Raw genomic sequence first — 22697 nt, 5'->3', positions numbered from 1 at the left:
GAGCTGATTCAGCTCCTGCCTTCCTGGATGTAGTTGGTATGAAATAAAGCACATCAAATTTCCATGAGCATTTGAATAAGCATTACCCTCAGCTTTTAATGTTGACTCCAGCTGTCTCGATACTGTTAAATCATGAACATTCACTGCAGCATCGGTATGAATTGGTATGGGAGGCTCCGAGGGAGATGTGGCAGGATCGCAAGGGTAATGTGCTGTCTAGTGCCTTGTGGGCTTCCTTAGATGCCAGGCTGGTAGTGTGAGCTGAGGAGTCTGTCTTTTCTCCCTGTAGTAGGACAGAGATAGCTGTCACATCAGAGGATTCGTGATCATTTTGAAGCTACAGGTGAACAAATGAAACAATCATGAAAAGAGGGAAATTTTTTTTTAAAGAGAATGTAGTTTTTATATTCCTGCTTCTCAAAACGCAGAAAGTATTATAGGCTAAAGCATCAGGAGAGTCATAGGAGAAACGTTTGACACATTTTTCTTTTTTGAAACATTTTTTTCTCAGGTTTTAAGAGATAAGCCACATAATTTTTATGCAAACTCATACAGCTCTCCTGTGTAGTTGAAACACAGTTTACCAAAATTTCCAAACAGAAGCACCCACCTTAAGCATATTTCTTCTTGCAACAGGTCACATTTGTACTTCTTTCATCCCTCATCCTCACCCAAGGGATACATATTAGTGTCTTGTATCAGTAAAGAGTATTTAAGTGAAATGGTTTGAAAATAGATGGATTTAGGGTAGAGCATTACATGTGTTAAAGCATTTAAAGGATTTCAAAACGCAATCAAAATTTGAAGTTTTATGATGGATATAAGCTAGCCAGTGTTATCAGTGAAGGTGATAAAATTAGGAGAGGGTTGTGTGGTATTCTTGTGCTTTGGATTGTGCTGGAACTTGCATTTTGTTTTTCTTTGCCCCTGGTTCTTCTGTTAAATAGAGTTGATCACATCTACTATCATGTTTTAGTGCATAGCATGTTTAAATCACTGTGATTGACTCTGCATTATAGCTAGCTGCAAACTGGCCCATCCAGGGTCGAAGTATCTGGAATTGTAATTCAAGGCAGAGTATGGGAGGCCCCTGCAGGGAGCTGTTTGGAGAAGAATGGAGAGATTTTGTCTGATTCAGGGAATCTCAAGGGCTTTGAGAGTGTAGATCCCTACAGAGTCATACTTAGAAGGGCAGCTAGGATGAAAGGCTTGCAAATGCTTCAAGGATTTGAAAAGTTTCCATGTGTTGTGGGCACAAAGTGCATTCCAGAGTAGGTAAAGCTTGAGGAGGTGAGTGCTGGGGTTGAAAGACCAGAAAGACAGGTTAAGGCTGCCCTGAAGAATGCTAAGTTGGGTTTCTACTAGGCAGAGATAGGAAGGTGAAAGGTTGGTCAGGGGCTGTTTTAATAGTTCCGTGAGTCATAGTTTAGCCTAAATTGGAACCGAAAGGGATTAAGAAAGTGGGGAAGTTAGACAAGAGACACTGCAGAGCTAAAACCTTCCAGCTTTAGGAAGTAGTTGGCCAAAGTTGGTAAGGGTAAAGTAAAATCTAAGATAATGTAAAGCTTTGGAATCTGAACTAAGTTCGTAATTCCAAGGTAAGGCAGGGAAGGAAGATGGCTGCCAAGGGGGCAACAGCAAGGGTGAGTGTCTCTGAATTGATACCGAGGAAAAACAGGTACCCTGAGGCAAGGCAGACAAAGTGCTGTGGGAGGATAATGGAAAGAAAATCCAGCTAGACCAAAATCCTGTGTTTAGGAGGTATGTGTGGGGAAACTGGACCACTCCTAGTTCGCGGCACTCCCCGCCCATCCCAGACTGGGCCGAGGCGCCATTTTGAAAGGGGATCAGACTGAGCGAGGGCACCGCCCTCTTGAGGCAGCTGCTCGAGGGGATTCACAGACCTCTGACCTCCTGACTGGGTGAGGCGAGGAAGTTGTAAGCAATCTGGGATTCAGATAAAGAATGGAGCAAAATGCCTGGCACTTGCATCCTGTAAACTATAGCTCCAGGGTACCTTTTCTCATGAGAAAAACATGAGTCGCGTGTCCCCCTTCATACAGGGAGAGAGCTGGGTTTGTGGGACGCACAGCATCATACCCATGATTGCCGTTGTGCTCCCCGGGCATGCCCCCAGCACTTCCTAGCTGGGGACTGTGGAAGGCAGGGTGATGGAGGCTGTGACAGGCCTGTGAGCAGAGAATGGAGGGGAGATCTGTGAGAGGAGAGACTGAGACTGGACCCAGGTCAGATGCCGCGGAGCCAGAATGCAACAGGCGCTCTTCAGTTTTTCTCCGAACACCTGAGATGGAATAAGGTCCTGCCCATGCCCCACACTGGCAAAGAGGGCTCTCTGCCAAACCTGGGGCAGCCCTAGGTTCCCTGCCAGGCTTTAACAGATAGACACTGATGGCAAATGCAGCCTGGACTGAGCCCTTCTGACCATGACTTAAAGGGGTTAGAGCTTTTGGGGTAGAGCTGAGGTTTGTCTGTAGTGAGGTGGTATTTTACAGGGGGAGTGACTGGGTCTTGATTATGTGTCTGCAGTCAGAGCACTGGCCCCCACTGGGGGCTTGGAAAGAGCTTTTATGTTGAACCAGATATTGGCGGCCTGTGGGATAGGATTTTGTGCATATTGGGGAAGTGGTTGAGATGGTATTGAGCAGTTTGAAGGCAGTTGTGAGGGTATAGGTTTGGGGGAGGCATTATAAAGGGACCTGTCTATGAGGCTGACATTGGGAACCCAGAGGCAGACAAAGCCAGTTAGGCTGAGGAGTGAGAGGTGTCTGAGTGACAGTCTTGGGGAGAGGGGCTGTAGATTAAGATATCATCAACATATTGGAGCACTTTACTGTTGAGAGGCAAAGTTGGGTTGAGATCTAGGCTGAGAGCCTGGCAGTAAGTGGGGGCTGTCTGTAAAGTCTGAGGTAAGCCTTTCTAGACGAATTGAGTGGCAGGGCTGGAGGTGGGGTTGGTCTAAGTAAAGGTGAAAAGGGGTAAGGAGGAGAAAGGTAGAATATGTGAAGAGGGAAGGAGGCTTTTGGAAGATGACTGTCGCCCAGAACTCAAGAAGGTAGTCCTGTACCACAAGAGTGAACAGGGCACTGGGGAATCACTCAGAGTGAGCAATTGAAGGGTGTTGCCATGTAGGGATGAAAGTTTTGGTCATCACCTCTCACTGTTGATACTGAAGATTTAACTGTAGTTCTCAATAATGCTGACAGTGGGGAATAAGGCCCCCTGTGTGAGGAGAAATGAGATAGATTTATGCTCGACCAGAGAGTCACCCTGGACTCCTGTGTGGGGATGAGCCCTGTCAGTCTTTGGCTAGAACAGGTACCATTAGGCCAGCTGGGTAGGGCATTGGAGTGAAGGGCCCTATACCCACTTCAGAGTGGGGATAGTCTATTTTCTAGTGGCTGTTTAAATTCCTAGGAGACAGAGTTTTATGGGGGCCACAGATTGGGCCATTGCTTTGCCCAATGCCCCGTTTTGCCACATCACAAGCAAGGCCCAGGGGAGTTACTTTTGCTTGAGTAATTGGCCTGGCTGGAGGGGATGAGAAGCTGGGAGGCAGATGGTCTGGTAATTAGCCTCCTGTATACTCACTGGTGCCCAGAAAAGTGCAGGTCAGCCGCCCCAAGCCTCCTGGGTCTGCACGGACCTCCTAGAGGGTGAAGTGGGGATGCCTGTCCAGTCTCTCAGGAAACCATCTTCTCTGATGTGGTCAGGCCACCAGAGAATCAGTCCACGTCCCTAGTTTTGTCCAGGAACCACCCTGAAACAAGCTACAGACCCCCGGCCATTCTCTTTGGGACCATGGGCTCCCAAATTTCTTAGATTCCGGCCAATTCCCTTTTAGGTTCCTTCCCCAAAATCTCTCACCTCTCAGCCTGAAGAGAAACATTCAGCCCAAACATCTTATTTTATTCCTTCACAGCCTGGCCTAAAGCCATTGGCCTGAATTCAGTACAAAATTCTCCATGACTTGGTAACTGCTTGCAGAGAAGCAGCAAGTGTCAAGAGGTCTCCTATTTCTAAGCCTTTTCACCCTCCTCTCTTGTCCCTGCTTCTATTTATTCTGTTCTACCTCACACCAGATAGTAACTCTTCCTCACACAAAAACTACCAGTAGAGAAAGTGGGGCAGAAAATAAAGAGTAGGGGCAATGAAAGACTGAGACGTCCTCTTGGCTACTAGCTGGTTGGTATAGATTCCTAACTTGGTCACCAGGAATAGCAAGGTAACCCAGCTGAGTGCAGAGGCTGGCAGGATTCCCTTGAATTGAGGTTCCAATTAGTGACTCTGCCCGAAGAGGTGCCTAGAGGTTCTGCCATACCAAAGTGTGACCTTCCCTTCCTGGTCAAATGGTCCTTTGGAGGCAACAGCCAAAGAACAGCCACTGTCCAGAACCTTTTTCCAATTGGGTCCTCAGGATCAAGGGAGAAACTAGAAATTCAGTGTGTATAAGCATGGCTTTCCTTCTCCAGTCAGGTAGGACTTTGGAGGCAGTGGATGCTCAAAGGTCGTCATCCTGGACTCCTTTCCATTTGGGTCCTCAGCCTTGATAGGGGGAGGTGGAGAGCAAGGAAAAAGGGAGGACAAGGATCATCTCCTTCTTACCCCCATATGGGCCACCAAATGTAAGGGAGGAGAAAGAAGGAAAAACTTGCAGCAAGGACAGGCTTTATTGAAGATAAAAATCTGAGAGGGGTCGTTGGCTCCAAAGTGCCAAAAGCATCTCCCTCTCACAGAGTAAGGGTTTCTAGGTATTAGGGGAATGAGGAAGTTAAGGGTCTGCTATTGTAGGGATCAGGTCTTTGAGTCTTTGGTCACTGATCCATCTTGTGTTTGCGCAAGGTTTTCTATTCACGAGGCTGAATGTCCCTTGATCTGGAATGTCTTGTACAGTAAACAGATTTAATGGGCTTCACAATTATGGGGTAAGAGAATGTGAATAAGGGTCTCAATTCATGGGAAAATGTTCACTGGCTTTTCCTTTCACATGCTGGGTTAATGCTGTAACAACCATGTGAAGGTTTTTATTTTTGTTTCTATTTTTATGTTGGTTGTGGTTATTTGTTTCTTTGTGTGTTTGATTTGGATCATGTAGTTTTTTTGTTTTGTTTTGTGTGTTTTTACCTTTTACTTTTGGTTATTGATTTTGTGTTGGTATTGTTTTATTATTATACTTTACCTTATTCTTTAAGGTTTCCCCCCTTGGACCAGCTCCCTCTTTTAGTGCTTTTTCTTTTTTATTTCTTGGCTTTCTTTCCTCCCTATTCTTTTCTCTCCTCTATTTCTGATTATCTCTTCTCCTTGCCCTCCCCCTCCTTATCTCTACCTACCTAACAGTGTAAATGTAACAGGGGCCTCTAGAGGCACATTAGAGAATAAAAATTAACCAGAGCTGTAACTGAAGAAGTACCATTGAAGGGTGTGTCAGGGCAGTCCCTAACAAAATGGGGCTTAGTTGATCCAAACAAAACTACCTAAAAATATACCAGAGACCCTCAGTCTCTGAATATGCTTCCACCCTTCTGCATGCTTCCTCCTGCCTGCACACTTTCTCAAACCCCCTCAACACCAGTCCTTCACCCAGGTTCTTGTTTGTTCTTTACCTACTGACCTTTCTCTGATCTCCCTCTCTTCCCACAGACATACCCCCTTTCCTTTTCCCTTTCCTGTTTCCTTACCCCCATGCTCCTTATCCCAGATGAACCAAAAAAAGGCCATATAATACAGCCTATAAGGGGCATTAAAAAGGTAAATTTATCAAAACAAGTTTTAATGTTCATCACTAGAAATTCTCTTCTTATAAAACAGTGACAAGGTCCAACTCAATTAAACTGAGTAGCTTGAAGTAGTAAACAATACTTTTTGATGAATAGAGCCAGGAATATATCACTGCAAATCAGAACAAAACTAAAGACATCTTCAAAACACTAACAAATTCTCTTCTGTCTGTGTGACCATAGCATTCAGTGCACTCACATGCACATGTACACACACACAACACACATACACACACACACACAGAACATGAAAAAACAAGGCAACAAACTGTCTCCAAAGACTCTCAGCTCTCTTAAAGCAGATCCAAGGGGAGCCCATGAAGAGGAAACACCAGATAGTCAAGATGCAAAAAATGACTCAAGGAGAAGCAAAGAAACTTAGCAAGCTCAAAGGTGACAAAAGATGGTAGAACTTATAACAAACTGACCAATGGAGATGGAGAAACAAATAAAAAATTGGAAAAACTGACCAAAAATTTTAAAACTATGAAGGACAGATTTACCAAACAAATACATTCCATGAAAAGGCACTGAACAGAAATCTCAGCGATAAGGATTCTATTGAATTCATGAACGACATAAATAACTGATGTGAGGGCAGGGTTTCAAAAATCATGGACAAAATGGCATCACATGATAATATATTTAGAGAACCCTTAAAAATGATGAGAGTAAGAAAAATTCATCCAGCAGCTACTGCATGATGCTAAGAAGACTAAACTATGGCTAATTGGAGTTAGAAATTAGAGGACAGCACACTTGAAATGACAAAATCAGCTTACTGAAATCATAGCAGAATGCTTTACAAATGTGGCAAAAGAACTCAACATACAGGTGAGCAAGGCTTAAAGAACATCAGATCCCTACAGTGAAAAAAGAAGTTCCCTGCATCATAGGCAAAAATCCTAGAAGTCCACCACAAGGATTGAACCTTAAAAGTTGTCAGAGAAAATCAGAATATCAGTTACAAAGGCAAACCCACTAGAATTACAGCAGACTTTTGAGCACAAACTTTAAAGACTGGAAGATCTTGGGGTAAAATGTTTAAAAACTAAATGAAAATAACTTTCAACCCAGATTAATATATCCTACAAAACTATCTTTCAAAATTAATAGAGAAATAAGGACTTGCCATGGTGAAGAACACTTTAAGAAAGTCATCACCAGATGAGCATTCTAAAAAAATACATGAGTGTATTTTAGACATAGACAGTAAATCCAACAAAACTACATAGTTGGATGGAATTAATATATACAGCAAGGTGAGTAGTTAAAAGAAAAGGGAAAAATGAAAGAATTAACGCCAAAAAGAACTCAATGACAGGAATAAGTCAACACCTTTTATTAATAACTGTCAATGTAAATGGCCTTAGCTTACCAGTTAACAGACACAGATTGGCAGAATGGATCAAAAAACAGAAATCAACTGTTTCCTGAATTCAGAAAACTCATCTAATCCGAAAAGAAATTCATAGACCAAAAGTTAAAGTCTAAAAACAGTGTTCCATGCACCAGGACTCCAAAAGCAAATAAGGATCACAATTCTATTCTCAGACAAAGTACACATCAAGCTAAAACTAATCAGAGGAGCTAAAGGTCACTACATTAACATTCAGGCAGGATATAAGGCCAATATTCCTCAAATTCTTTAATGAAATTGGAAAGGAAGGAATAGTTCCAAATTCAATCCAGAAGCTACCATTACCCTGATTCCAAAAGCAGACAAGGTCGCAACTAAGAAAACTGCAGGCCAATCTCTTTAATGACAGTAGATGCAAAACTCCTCAACAAGATACTGGAAGACAGAATAAAATGAATCATGAAGATCACACATCATGACCAAGTAGCCTTCATCACAGGGATACAAAGATAATTCAATGTACATAAATCAATAGACACAAAAACTTCATAAACAGAAACAAGGACAAAAAACACATGATCATATCAATTGATTCAGAAAAAAAAATCCACCATCTGCTTATACTAAAAATCCTGAAAAAATAGGTAAAGAAAGACTTAGTCTGTTAAAAGTCTTTTATAACAGAACAATAGCTAACATATTAAATGGGTAAGTTCTGAAAGCTCTATCCCTGAAATCAGGAACAAGACAAGTATGATCACTATCATCACTCTTGTTGGTTATAGTACTCAAAACAGCCAGAACAATCAGGCAAGAGAAAGAAATAGAAGGAGTACATATAGCACAAGAAGAACTCAAATTATCATTATTTACAGATGATCCTTTAATAGAAGATCCAAAAAAAGAAATTACCGAAAGACTTCTGGAATTAATAAGCAAATTCAACAATGTTGCAGGATACATAATCAACACACAAAAAATAATACCCTTTTGTTGATTAACTTTATTGGTACATTTTAGGTATACATAATGATCACATTCATCATATGGAATTTGTGCATGTACATGAGATAATTTGATTCTTTTTTTCTCATTCCCTACCTTCCCTTCAACCCCTCTTCCCCTCCTAATTTATAAAAACTTTGTTTCCATTTTTCCCTTTTTTCTCATTTTCTTCTTTTCCCTTCCTGTCTACCTGTCTGCTAGGTAGTTCCCCTTCCCATTTGAACATTTTCTTCATATTTCACAATATCTGTTATACATTTTCATCCTTATTTACACTTTAGATTTCTCACTGCTGTGCCATAAAGAAGGATCAGCTTGAGACATTTCTAGCTAAACAAGTGCACCCTGAGGACCATACCCTTAAGTGAAATAAATTGGACACACATGTAAATACGGCTTTTCTCCAGTGTGAGAAAAGACCTCTTCAGTGAAAAGTACAGTACTCTGAAACAGGAGATCAAAATAGACATTGGAAAATGGAAAGATATCTCTGTTTCTAGATAGGCAGAACTAATATTATCAAAATGGTCATATTTCCAAAATGCATATACAGAGTTAATGCAATCCTGATCAAAATACCAGTAGCATTCCTCACAGAAACAGAGAAAACAATTCCAAAATTCAGTTAGAACCAGAAGATACCCAGAATAGCAAAAGTAATCTTGGGCAAGAAGGGCAAAGCAGGAGGCATCACAATCCCAGATTTCAAGTTGTATTACAAAGTTACAGTGATTTAAAACAGCATGCTAATGGCACAAAAATACATATTTAGATTACAGGAACAAAATAGAGGACATAGAAGCAACATCAGACACATGGAGCTATCTGATCTTTGACAAAGGGGGCAAAAACATATGCTGAAGGAATATAGCCTTTAGTAAATCGTGCTGGGGAAAACTGGCTATCCACATGCAGGGGATTGACCCTAGGCCCGTATCTCTCACCATGTATGAAATTAAAAATGGATCAAAGATCTAGATATTAAAACAGAAATAATTTGCTCGAAGATAAAATAGGTAAAACTCTTGAAATCTTAGACATAGACAAGGACTTTCTAAACAGAGTCACAACTGTACAAGTAGCAGCATCAAAAATCAACAGGTGTGATTATGTCAAATTAAAATGCTTCTGCACACAAAGGAAACAACTAACAGAGTGAAGAGACAACCTAAAGAATGGGAAAAAATTGCGAACTAGAGCTCAGATAATACCAAGAATATATAAAGAACTCAAAAAATTAGACCCCTCAAAGTAAAAAACCCAGTCAAAAACTGGCCACTAATATTAATGGACACTTCTCAGGAAATAAAGTACAAATGGCCAATAAATACGTGAAAAAAAATGTTTACCATCTCTGGCTATTAAAGCAAATTAAAACAACATTGACATTCCACTTTGCTGCACAAGGAATCGTATCATCAAGAAATAAATACAGTGATACCTCAGTTGTTGAACTCAGTTTGTTCCAAATTTGTGTTTGAACACCAAAAAGTTTGAGAACTAAACATATTTTTTTCCATAAGAAATAACAGAAACCAAATACTTGGTTCTGAGGACCAAAAACTGTTCTTATACATTCATTTTTCTAGAAGTTTAGTAAGTTTTGCAGTGATTTCTTTAATTCTATCATGGAATTCAGATACCATCAAATGACACATGGTCCTTTATTGTCTTAATCCCAACAAAGTCACCTGCCAAGCCCTGAAAATGTTTTGCTTCTGTCCCTAGAGGGTAATTTTGGACAGGACTGTCAACATGGGCAGGAGCATGCAGAGTTGCATGCCCTTGGTGGCATAGGAGAAGAGATCCAGAGGTGATAGAAAACATCAGAGCAGAATCAGAATGGTGCTGGGCTGCAGCAGCTGTGAGGGACGAGTCAGGAGATGTGTGTTTCTCAGGACCAAATTGCAGAGATCATGCCTGGATAAAGGCGTGGATGTTGCTGATTGGAAAATCACTGGCCATCTCTGAAAGAGGGACTATGGCACTGGTGAGAGGGAGACTCGTCGTAGGGAAATGAAGAGGAAAGTAGTGAGATACAAAGGCAAGGGATGTTTCTTGGGGGGCCCTTGATGTGTAGGAACAAAGACCCAGAGAACAGTGGCTGGGATTAGCATAAAGAAGGATCTGTTCATTCTTCAAAGACTGGCAGTGGGACTTGGAGAAGGATATGAAGAAAGAGACACAGGTCTTGGGTTCAAATCTTGGTTCTGACCTTTACCATGTAACCTGAGGAGAGTTACTTAATTTCTTGGACCCTTTCTTTCCATGCCACTAAGATTAATATTATTAAGCAGTTCTGAAAATGGACATAACACATATAATATTTGTTGCATAGCAGGTGTTCAGTGTATCATCAATTGCAATGAATTCATTTGAAAACATGTAATTATGTTGTTTTATGAATGCATGTGAAAAGGAGTTTTTAATGTCTTTCTGAACTCTTAATAGAAAAAAGAAAAGAAATCATTAACTCCAGCTGCACCAGTTGAATCCAAACCAGATAAACCATCTGAAAAGGTAAGATCACAGTGCACTTCTACATAAGATATTCACCTTCTTGCCTTGTACTTATCTCAGCCTGATTTCTTGGGGGCAAACAACATAAGAGGGGTAATTTAAAGGAGCATTTCAATGACTTAGTATTTTAAGCAAACATGACTGGGTGGTTGAAAGTGTAGCTTTCACATCTATATGTGTAGCACTTTATATTATAATCCTCTATTTTGAAAACTTCAGTTTCATATCATGGAGTTTACAGTCCAGTTTATCTTGTGCAAATACATCTTCTTTAACCAGATGTCTGACTCAAGAAGATAAGGTGTTTCTTTACTCTGAAATTCGCCACCCCCAAAATCAATCTAAAGCTAATAGGATCTAAATTCTTATATCACATATTATTGATCACGTCCTAAAATTGTTGTGGGAGTATGATAGTTTAAAAAAAGGCAAACATTTTAAACAGTCTTACACTATTTGAGTTACATAGCAAAGGGTCTTTTCCTAGATTTTTACCCTTTCAGATACAAGTTATTTTTCACAGTGAGTCATTCTTAACTTCAAAAATGGGGTGGAGGCATCTTCTCATTCATTATATTGATGTAAGCCCATACTGACCAAATAAACTGTCAGCTGTTGTAAATTTAAGGTCTCTTTCAGGTAATTTCTGTTTCTTAAACATCTTTAGACAAGAGGTGCACAAAAGAACTTAAATGTATGAAAGAATGCCAGGAAATCCATTGTTGAAATGGATTTCTTTTGTAGAAAAGGTGCTGTCTGTTGTTTTGTTTTGTTTCATTTGTTTTTAATTTCTTTGTGAAAAGCTCTGGAAAACTATCGATAAACAATAAGGACCAAAAGCCATGTTGTTATAGAACATGGTCATAATGCTTTCTTTTTTTTTTCCTTTTTACCAGTACATTGGATTGGAAGCTTCAATGAATTCATATCTTTTTCATGTAGTCATTGCCTTTGGAATAGTGAAAATTGTGATTCTTACCTAAATGTGTGGTTTTTAAAAATGCTTTTTAATCCTAATCTGTACTCTGGGACTTAATCAGATTAGACTGGATTTTAACTATCTCGATATTTGAAAAAAATTTGGTGTTTGATGTTTTTCTACATGGAACAATATTTTTTAAATAAAAATTTAAAAAGTTTTTAAAAAGTGAAATATGTTTAGCAAATAACAGTTAAATATCTGACTCTCTTTCACTTCCAGTCAGGAATTGATGCTGCTTTGGATGACCTAATAGACACATTAGGAGAACCTGAAGAAACTAATGAAGATAACACAGTATATACTGGGCCAGAAATTTCGGTATGTGATCTGATGTCTGTGAAAATTCATACTCAGTGAGTAAGAGAGCCATGTTCAAGCCGGGCGTGGTGGCACACGCCTGTAATCCCAGTACTCGGGAGGCTGAGGCAGGAGGATCTCTGTGAGTTTGAGACCGGCCAGCTTGAACTGCATGGCAAGACCTGAACTGCATGGCAAGACCCTGTCTCAAAAAGACCAAAAAAAAAAAAGCCATGGTCATGAAATCCCAGAAAACACCTAGTGTTCTGTTGCTTGGATAGAAAGATGATGATGTCAGTATTGGTAATAGCCACTTAAGATTAGTGTTGGGGGTAGAAATAGCTTTTGTGATGGTAGCTGTACAATTACATTGATTCAGAAAACACAGGATTGTCTGTATTAAGACTGGCACTGTCATATAACTTATTAAGTCAGAAACTTACTTTCCCTTAAGATTCAACTGTAGCGGATTTGAATTTCTTTTCCCTTCTAAATATTGCCCATCCTACATCTTGAATTTATTTTGATTTCTAAATATTTGCCATCCTCAGCTCACCTCTATTCCTGATTCCTGCAAAGCAATAAAATCATGTTTGTGAAAGATATGCCATATACAGATGAAAATATTTTTAATAGATACAAAAAAGGATTTCTAGAGTTTGTAAAGAATAAAGACTGTGAGGAAAAAACGATTCAAAAAAGATTAGGAGGTACTTTATTAGGCAATGAGCAAATGAGATGTTCTTTGTAATCAGGAAAGACGTTCTAGTAGTTAGATATTCTAGTAATTAGCAAAATAATGTTAAAACATGGAAAGATAATGTTTAATCTATCAGATTCGGTAATGTGTAAAAGTCTGACAAGTCACCTGTAGCTGATGGGAGCTGAAGGTGTGTGTCCCCTTCAATCAGAGTTAACCTCCAGAGAAAGCCTTGCCCTTGTGTGCAAAGAGTGATAAGAACTGGTCAAACATTTGGAAATCATTTCATTCAATAGATGACAGGATAATATGCAATGCTTTGTAGTGCTGAAAATGAATTGCTCATGTTTTAACATGGTTACATTATAAAATCAATGTTAAATTAAATAAATACAATTATATATATATATATAATACCATGTATCTAACATTTGATTTGCAAAAGAATGTTACATATTGTTTATGAAAACTTACATATGTAACACTTTTTAAAAAATGTGCTAAACTTTAAATGAATGGAGATGATAAACTTATAATTCAGGGTGGTGTTTATCTCTGGCTAACAAGGAAAGGGAACCATATTGGGGAGGGCCAAATAGGGGACATTTACTCTTATCTATGATTTTGCTTTCTTAGACAGTACATAAGAAATAACTAAGAATCTGATAAAGTTGTATGTTGGGTTATAAAGAAATTAATTATGTTGCTAACTTAATTTTTGTATGTACTGGAAACATTAGATATTGAAACAAAGTGGGCTTACAAAATTCAACTGTAGTGTGGTATTTTAAGTATTTGCTACCATTATCTGAGTTAAGGCAATTAAATGTGGGTACTTTCATTAATTTAGACCTTCTGAGCTTTGAAAAGTATTGAATCTTTAATGATTTACATTGAGTCTTAATAGTTTTGAAAATTAATAATGGAAGAGATCTTTCATAGTATAGATATAATATTCTCAGCTTATTAATTATTTAATATCCCTATATGTGTAATTTTCTTCCAGGATCCAATGTATTCCACCTACCTTGAGGAACTAGGTAAAAGAGAGATCACCATTCCTCCAAAATATAGGGAACTTTTGGCTGTAAGTAATTAGTTACTTTTATTTCACTCTTTCCTTTGTGGAATATAATTTGATATCAATAGCTATACAATTTTTAACATTTAGAAAATTTAGTGGTGCGTATTTTAGTCCAACCATATGCTACCTGCTAATGTCACATTTACTACTGTACTCCTCAATGGATGAATCCACTGGTGGGTATATTGCCCCCATGATCCAGTCACCCTCAAAATACATGAGACTATTGTGGAGACATTTTTGATAACACTCTGCTTTGCCCCCCACAAGGCTTATATCTATCTCATTATGCAAGATGTATTTGATCCTTTAAGGTTACCAGAGTCTTAAAAGTTTCAATATTGCTGAAAAGTTCAAGTCCAAGTTCTCCTGAGACACAAGGCAGACGCTTATGTGTGAGTCTCTATAAAAATCAAAAAGAAAAACACTTTCAAATATACAGTGGCAGAGTAAACTTTCCCATTCCAGAAAGGAGCATTGTGGGGACAGACAGACAAGAATAAAACCAAAGCAGTACTGAAACCCCACAGGGCAAACATTAAATCCTTTAGGTCCATGTTTATTCCCCAGGGGAAGTTGTGAGCTCAGAAGGGCTTGGGCAGCCCTACCCCTGTGGCATTGCTTGGCAGCCTAACTGGCCTCTGTCTTGCGGTGTTCTGATCACCTCCTGCAGCTTTCCTCAGCAAATGTACATTCCTAGCATCTCTAACTTCCTGGGATCTCCACCACACTTTGGCTTCTCTCTCACAGCCCAGGGATCCTCTTCTCAAATGAAAACTTTAAACTTTTGCACCTCTGTGCCTATGATGCATTGGCTCTTGCTAAGCCATCTTTTTTATTGTTCTGATACAAACTATTTAGCTTCCTTTTAATGTTGATCTTTTTAACATCCATGCCTCCTTTGCACCAAACTTCTAGGTACTTCCTTTCTGGCAAAACTCCAAACTTTTTCAAATCATTGAGCTTTATTGTTTGTTACTGATTTTCACTGTAGATCTGGCTAAAAGCAGCCAGCAGTACCTACCTATACCACAGCCTAAACACTGAGCTACTTTGAAATTTCCTTCACCAGATCAACTAGTCCACTACTTGTCCTTAATTCAGTCTCCCACAGTCTCAGGACATGAACAAAATGAGCACTAATTTTCTATCAGAGTATGACACACATGGCTTTTGTCCAACTTCCAGTGATGTCCTTATTTCCAACAGAAATCTCCTGAGCCTAGCATTTACTGTGCATTTCTATCAACAGCCTGGTTTTCTAAGCTCTGACCAGTATTGCACATCAACCTCTGCTCACCACATTACAGGGCTTTTCTAGTCTACTTCTCCAAATTTTTCTAAACTCTTCTCACAAACATGTTTTAGAGGCTTCTAGACCACACAGTCAGGTACATTCACAGCAACAGTCTCAGTCCTGATATCAACACCTTTCTTACTCACTTTCCTGTCACTGAAACAAAATTCCTGACATCTACAATGTAAGGAAGAGAGGATCCATGGTCACCTTGCTCCACAACAGAACTGCATGGTAAGAAGACCAGGGCAGAGGACAGCTGCTTATACCATGGCAGCCAGGAAGTAGAGAGCAAAAAGAGGAGCTTGGCAGGGAGATATATAGCCTTCCAGGTCACTCCCCCAGTGACCCACCTCCAACCAGGTCTCACTATCTGCTAGCACACTCAGTGACTCAACTCATCAGTGGGTGAGTCCACTGATGAATGTAGTGCCCCCATGACCCAGTCATGCTCCAAGCATGTGAGACTTTGGGGGAACATTTTAGATTTAACAGGGCCTGTGAAACTATACAGGGCATATGAAATGGTCATTACCAAGGAGCTCTCCATGTATTAGTTTGCTAGTGATGCCATAACAAAGTACCACAGACTGGGTAGCTTAAACAACAGAAATGTATTGTCTCACAATTCTGGAGGCTAGATGTCCAGGGTTGTTGTCAGCAAGGTTGGTTCCTGCTGCAGGGTGTAACAGAAAGCTCCTTTCTAGGCCTCTTTGCTTGGCTTATTGATGGTCATTTTCTATGTCTGTTTATATCACCTTCCTTCAGTGCATTTCTCTGGGTCTTTGTTTTACAAGGAAAACAGTCATATTGGAGTAAGGCCCACCCTAATGACCTCTCCTTTACTTGGTTACTTCTGCAAAGACCCTGTGTCCAAATCAGGTCTCATTCTGAGGTATTAAGAATTAGGACTTGAACATACAAATTTGGAGAAGGACACAGTTCTGTCTGTCAAACACTGGGAATATATTTTGCCTTCTCAACCTCATCTAATTAATATTTTTCAGAAAAAAGTCATCAAAGGGCCTCCTCCAGACTCATCGGTGAGTTTATATAAATGGCTTCTAAGATGTAAATCAGTGTTATCTTTATCTTTGGTCGGGGGAAGAGGGCTACCAGTTCTATATTGGGGATCATGACCAAACTCATTTCTAAAGCAGGTGATGTTTTTGTCTTTTCAGAGAAAGGTGTGCATGGGGTTCTGTTAGTTTTCCTTCTCCTCCTGTGTTGCTTTTATTCTGGGGCAGGAAAATAGAGCCAAGAATGTATTAACAATAACAATAAACCAGAAGGTTAGTAACAATAGAATGAATATATCCTACCATGTAATTCTTAAAGAGTAGAAGAGGAAAATTGTACTTACGAGACACCAGTTTCTTTCCAAATGTAAGCTTTGATCTGACTTATTCCATTAATGTATCTCACTTGGCAATGGAAGAATGCAAAAATACATTCTTTTGTTGCATTTATAATCTCTTTTCTGACTTGAATGTCTTCCATAAGTTATGGCCCTGATGTTTGTTTCTTTAGAAACCCATGGGGCCTGATGATGCTATAGATGCTTTGTCATCTGACTTTACCTGCAGTTCTCCTACTGCTGGTGGAGAGAAAACTGACAAACAGGTACTGTTTTTAGTGTTGTTAAGAACTCATTAGAATATTTTAGTTCTGGTTACTATAATTAAATTTCCCTCATCTGTCAACCTGATCTTTTGTGTTTTGTTCCTCAGAAATCTACAGGAGAAGTTTTAAAAGCTCAGTCAGCTGGGGTAATGAGAAGTGCTGCTCCGCCCCAGGAGAAGAAAAGAAAAGTAGAGGAGGTACCAATAATTTCTTTTTTGTTTCTTTTTCTTTTCTCTTCCCGTACTGGGGATTGAACCTAGGACCTTTGCACTGAGCTATCTTCCTGGCCCTTTTAAAAATTTTGATATAGGGTCTCACTAAGTCACTTGAACTCTGTCCTTTTGCGTCAGACTTCTAGAGTGTTGGGATTATAGGCATGAGTCACCATGCCCGGCCAATAATTTCTTCTTTGAAAATAACCATGGTCCACCTGACAGCGGTTGCTTTCCTGGACCTGTTCTTGCTTATTCAGAATAACCCTAGTAGGGCATTACACACAGTGAGGAGCAGGTTTCCTCCTGGGTGCTGTGTAGAATAGTAAAGCCAGTATAGCTTTATTGATCCTCTCCAGCCAAGCCTATGTGTGTCTGTAAATCCTTGTGAGTGATTTTTACACAGGCTTCTTGGTTGTGATCTAAGTTCATCTTACCATTACAACACACAGAGGGGCAGAAACCAGAATTATATTCGTCGGACACAAATTCTTAAGCTTACTTTTGAGCCATATAGATCATTAGAGAGATATCACCGTAGTTTTTTCTGCCTACTCTCTTAACTACAATCACCTGTCTTCTCCTAATTCCTGAAGTCCATTCTGCAACTCTGGGCTGGTTGTGAAAACATGTTTCATGCACAGGTCCAGAAAATGCAAAGGACAGTTTCTATCAGAGTTGCTTCTGCATCTGCTCTCCCAGAATGGATAATTTATTTTTATCTGGCTGACTGGGGGAGCAGTGCTGAGCACCACACCCTGAGAGTGGGAGTTCCTTCCACCACGAGCCATTGTGCCTCCAGAGAAGACAGTGTCGGGCATACTTCACGTTTCCCTGCTTCCTGAGTTTTGCTGGTTTGCTGAAGCGCAGAGCTGTCAGGAGCCACTCTGAGAGACAAGTTTTCACGGGACAGTGAAATTTCGGTACCTACAGCTTCATTTTGATAAGGCTATTTTACAGTAATATACTTTGTGTAGTTATACTTCTAACTTGCAAAATAAGGGGAGAAGGATACCCCAGAGAGGGCCCTTACTATAGGAACGTGTGCTGACCACAGTTTTCACTCACTGGTAAGTTCTTCTTCCTTTCTTTCTTTTGCTTGGGTTTCAAGTAAAATTGCCTTCCTAAGTATTTTCCCAGTCCACAATTCATCTTTATTTTGAAAATGCGTATTTCACAAAGAAGAAATGGATTGCATGGGCTCAGGAAAGGTTTTCTTTTTTTCATGCCCAGAATTTCTCATTTTTAACAGGATGCTATGACCGATCAAGCAGTTGATGCTCTGTCAGCTTCACTGGGCACCCGGGAACCAGAACCTGAGCTCGACCTCAGCTCTATTAAGGAAGTTGATGAGGTACTGACCTTAGCACTGATAGGTGCAGCTTCTTCTTAGCCTGCAGCTTACAAGACTGGATGCTTTGCCTATGTTTAAAATTCTTGCATGGATATCATTTTATTAGAGATTAAAAATGAACTACTCTTTTCATTTGGCCTTGGTTTGAGAATCTGGTTAGTTTAGACATTTATTGCTGGTAGTTAACAACCAGGAGAGATATTTGAGTGTTTGTCTTCTAAATTGCCTAGAATTTTCATATGTGAAATGAACACTAATCTCCTCTTTCAAAGCTTAAGTGGTAGCTGACTAAACAAGATAATGAAAACAGTGGACTGTAAGAAAGAGCGAGGTCTGTTTGCTCTCATGGAAATCATTAATTTGTATTTTCTGAAGGGCTCTGGGCATATCTTTTTATAAGGAGAGAGATGGCTATGAAGGTTTGGGAAATCCTTCTTGCCTAACTGGAAAAAGACATTAAAGAATTTGTCTCAAATGACAATAAAATCAACAAGAATTACTCACCAATGAGCTCCTGCACATTTAGAGCATGATACCCGTGAGTTTATCTCACCACCTTTGGAGATTCCATCAAGCCTTCTGAGCCAACACAATGTGTCTCTGCTGTGGGAAAGCTTTGATATTAAATTACAATTTTTACAGAATTTTTCAACTTGGTTCTCTGAGGGAAAAGAAGGAAAGAAGAGTGGCCTGTTCCTCCAGGCCATGTCTTAGAAGAGGTGGAAGTATCCCTATCAGCTCAGGGAAGGGAAGCTGGCAAGTGTCTGTCACAATGCCTCCGCCTCTGATGTCACTTCCTGTTCTAAGTCATCATCATTGACTCTCAGGAATCATTTGTCAGTGCTGGTCTATGATGGGCCAGTTTCTATCTTCTTTCTTGGAGGGCTCCCCGACCACAGTGTGGCACAGCAGTCTTTGTGGCAGCGAACACCAGGGAGCAGGAGAGGCAGTCCCTATCCTTCAGGACCAAGTAATGTATTGGGAAGAAAAGGAACCATGACTACAACACTGCAAGATGTACATTACTCAAAGTAGCCACATAGAAGCCACACCATCTCAAGGAAAGGATGGTCTTGCCTGAGCTCTGGGGCACTCGGGAGACTAGGTTGAATTGTAGTTTCACCACCCAAGGGCTACATGGCAGCAATGCATTACACTTTTGCCTTAGGCTTTTTACAGAGTGATTTTATAAGGCAGTAGATGTGGGCAGGGAAGGTATACACATGATATAAATCCCAGAAAAAAGGAATCTTACTGTGACTAAAACCAGATAAGTAGATATAAAAAGTGACATGAAAAGAACTCATAAAGTAGTGTGCGTAGCTGTTTTGGGGGTGCATATGAAATGTATTCCGCTTCCTCTAGGAAAGTGTGGGATAGCAGCAAACTAAAATTCCAGCAAAAAGAGCTCCTTTTCCACCCTTACGACATTCTGGTTTTGCTTTTTAACCCTATCCAAAACATAAATACTTTCTGAGACTGTCTTTCAGTTGTCTAGCTTCTTGAACTGAATTCATAGTCCTTGATGGTGAGTCTTTACAATCTGAATGTTGTGATAAAACTCCTAACATTTGCTACCACTCAGGAGTCCAGTACCAAACTCAGGCAGATTCTCTGCTGCAGAGAGCTCTCTGTGGAAACTGTGTCCATTCCAAAGAGACCCGTGCCTGCTGAATTTTTATGTTGCAATGTATCATAACATGAATTAAATGTTTATTCTGTAATAGTGCCTACTCTAAGTCCCCTCCCATTTTTAGATAGGGTACATCATCCAGTGTTATGTCAATTTGATAGATTTTTTTTCCCAATGCCTACAGTATAAAATTCGTAAGACAGGTATTTCAGAAATATTAGGATCAAAAAAGAAAAGAAAAGGTCTAAGAGTATACAGCGCTCATTGTCCATCTGCAGCCTGGAGTGTAGTGAGGAAGACCGTCTCACTATACAGGAGGCCCTTGAGTTCATGAGGCTTTGTGGCCAAAGATCTTACAAATCCCTGAAATAGAGGGTAATAGTACCTAAGAAAACTTCCTCTATATGCTGCACTGGAGTAAAACTGGACAGTTTAAAAGAAACAACAAAAACCTCTTATCCCTTAATGAGGGTTGTCATATAGAAAAATAAAACAACAATTCCAGAGCTTAAAGTAGGAACTCATTAGAAATGCTTAATACATTTTTAAAAGTAATCAGCTAGTGAATCTAGTGGGAACTGTGGTTGTGAGTGACATATAGATACAAACAGATGGAGTTAGGAAACTGCCCCTTACGGTTTGTGAATTAAAGGTATGGCTTCTTCATATGGATACTGATGATTACACATTGTGGAATATTTCCCAACTCACCAGTAGATTCAATGGGACATGTTATATCCCATAAGTCAGTGATGTGCTCTGCAACTACACTTTTATTTCTGATGTAATCAGTTGTTCATGGTCAGCTACCAGTGAAGTTTTGGCATTATTGAAAGGAGTCCTAACAGTGCCGCTGGTGCAGTGGCATCATGCAAGACTCCCCTATTGAAGGAAATCCTTGTAAAAAGCTTACACCAGTGCGTGCATCAGCCAAGATCTGTGATGTCTCTCCCATTTCTGAGCTGGGTGTGAGAATCAGTTGTGCACCTCTCCACTCTGTAGATAACTTCCTCATTGTATCAGGCAGATAAAGGTTATTAAAATAATTGCAGCTAACTTCCACCCTTGCCTACTGTCCTCCAAGGATCTTTTATTTTCTTTTCTCTGATGAGCCAGTGAGCTCAGTGAGGATTGTTCGAGTCACATTTTACAGCCGAATAAAGCAGACCAAAGAAAGCCTGGGTGACTAGATCCTGACAGCAGGGCAGGACGCCGAGAGTTTCCTAGCCATGCTGTTTGTACTGTCACCTTCTGCTGCCTTGCTGCTAGCTGCTCACGATGGCCTTGTGCCTTGTGGTTTCTGGAGCTCTTCTGGACACTATTACCTGGTTTGGTGTTCTCTGTAAGACACAAAGGAAGTGATGTCATCTCATTTTACGTGCATTATCCAACTACTGTCTTTTTCTCTCCACTTTCATTAGGCAAAAGCTAAAGAAGAAAGACTAAAGAAGTGTGGTGAGGATGAGGAAACAGTGCCATCCGAGTACAGGCTAAAACCAGCCACGGTACAGTCAGCATAACAACAACACACTTCCTGCTCCTTGGCATCATGCTTTGTTTTGTCTGTACGCTGCTCCCTTAGGACAAGCCTATGCTTGTTCCGATGTTAACTCTGAACACGCCAAGCCCTTTGTCCTCCGCTCTTATGCGATGGTTTGTCCTTGCCTGGCTTCCTGAGTGTGACTGTGTTGTCGGTAACGTTCCCACAAATTCAACTGTTGTACTACTCACAGTGCTTGACTCTGATCCTTCACTTTAAACCTAAGGACAAGTTGGGAATAATGTTTTTTCTAATTATAATATGAACCAAAAGCACCACAGATCTCTAAATGGTAGCTCTAAAAGTACAGTATTGAGGTAGTTGCGCTGTTTTGATTTGTGGTGGGAGTGGTGAATTATAATTACATTTGTAATTTGTTTTTGGAAATATATGTAAATATGAGGTAGAAAATAACTGTGATTTACATATATGCACATATGAAAATTTCTCATTGTTTGAAATTTTCTAAATTGTGAAACTTCATACTTAAAAAAACTAAATAATATTTATTACAGGAATGATATGATATGATATATATCTCTTCATCCCGGGTTGGAGAATTAAGCCTTTTAAAAAATTTTCTATTAATGTAGTTACACTTTCTTTTCCCCAAAGATCTTTTATAAATTATGCCCTAACAGGTAGCAAACAACTTTTTCATTAACTTTTTTTTAAAAATTTTGTAGTACTGGGGATTAAATCCAGCGCCTCCATACTGACTACGTCCCTAGTCCTTTTTTATTTATATCTCTTTTGGAGACATAATCTTACTGATTTGTCATTACCCACACTGGGCTCAAACTTGTGATCCTGTTGTTTCTTCATTAACTTCTAATGGGAAGTAAATGTGCATCATATTTGGTCTCTTAATTTTCATAGCTCTTTGGTCTCTTAATTTTCTTTGGTCTCTTAATTTTCATACAGTGTTTCTAATGCTTTATAAAAGGTAAATCTAAATCATAAATTTTCTCAAATGTAAGAAAAAAATAAGCTCATATCTCATACCCTGGAATTCTCAAAACCAAATGTGAAGGGAAATGGAAGCAAAATTCTCAATTTTACTTACAGTAACTTTTCAACTTTACTTGTAGGATAAAGACGGAAAACCACTATTGCCAGAGCCTGAAGAAAAACCTAAGGTTGGAAAAAATATTTTTTTTCCCCTGGTATTTGAAAAACAAGAGAAATATAAAGCACAAATTAAGATACTTTTGACAGACAAGATTTCACAGTGGAGACTTAATCCTCCCCTAATGTTGAGGAGGAAAATTTTTGACAGTGACATTTGGCTGGTA

General features: G+C 39.7%; 1 protein-coding gene and 1 long non-coding RNA gene across 4 annotated transcripts in view; one reads left to right on the top strand and one right to left on the bottom strand.

Moving 5' to 3' along the window:
* Cast (calpastatin) overlaps positions 1–22697 on the top strand; it is a gene marked incomplete in the record, with an annotated part of 114191 nt that overhangs the window by 66075 nt on the left and 25419 nt on the right. Inside the window, 9 exon segments of the mRNA XM_013512987.1 lie at positions 10612–10680; positions 11882–11980; positions 13666–13746; positions 16048–16083; positions 16571–16663; positions 16771–16860; positions 18128–18229; positions 21284–21367; positions 22494–22541. Coding sequence (XP_013368441.1) covers positions 10612–10680; positions 11882–11980; positions 13666–13746; positions 16048–16083; positions 16571–16663; positions 16771–16860; positions 18128–18229; positions 21284–21367; positions 22494–22541 — 702 coding nt within the window.
* On the bottom strand, positions 71–18988 carry LOC102010585. 3 transcript variants are annotated; one of them, XR_001233526.1, is made up of 4 exons: positions 18734–18988; positions 12828–12896; positions 12403–12530; positions 71–283 (listed from the first exon to the last, which is right to left on the bottom strand). It is a non-coding gene; the product is annotated as an uncharacterized LOC102010585 (long non-coding RNA). The 3 variants fall into 3 exon arrangements; XR_260559.1 differs by having other exon boundaries at positions 12516–12530; XR_001233527.1 differs by lacking the exon at positions 18734–18988 and adding an exon at positions 16404–16564.

Source organism: Chinchilla lanigera, unplaced genomic scaffold (assembly GCF_000276665.1).
Source record: "Chinchilla lanigera isolate Chin_1 unplaced genomic scaffold, ChiLan1.0 scaffold00017, whole genome shotgun sequence".
Lineage (NCBI taxonomy): Eukaryota > Metazoa > Chordata > Mammalia > Rodentia > Chinchillidae > Chinchilla > Chinchilla lanigera.
Note: the sequence above shows the minus strand (reverse complement) of the source record. Positions and strands in the feature narration are given on the sequence as shown.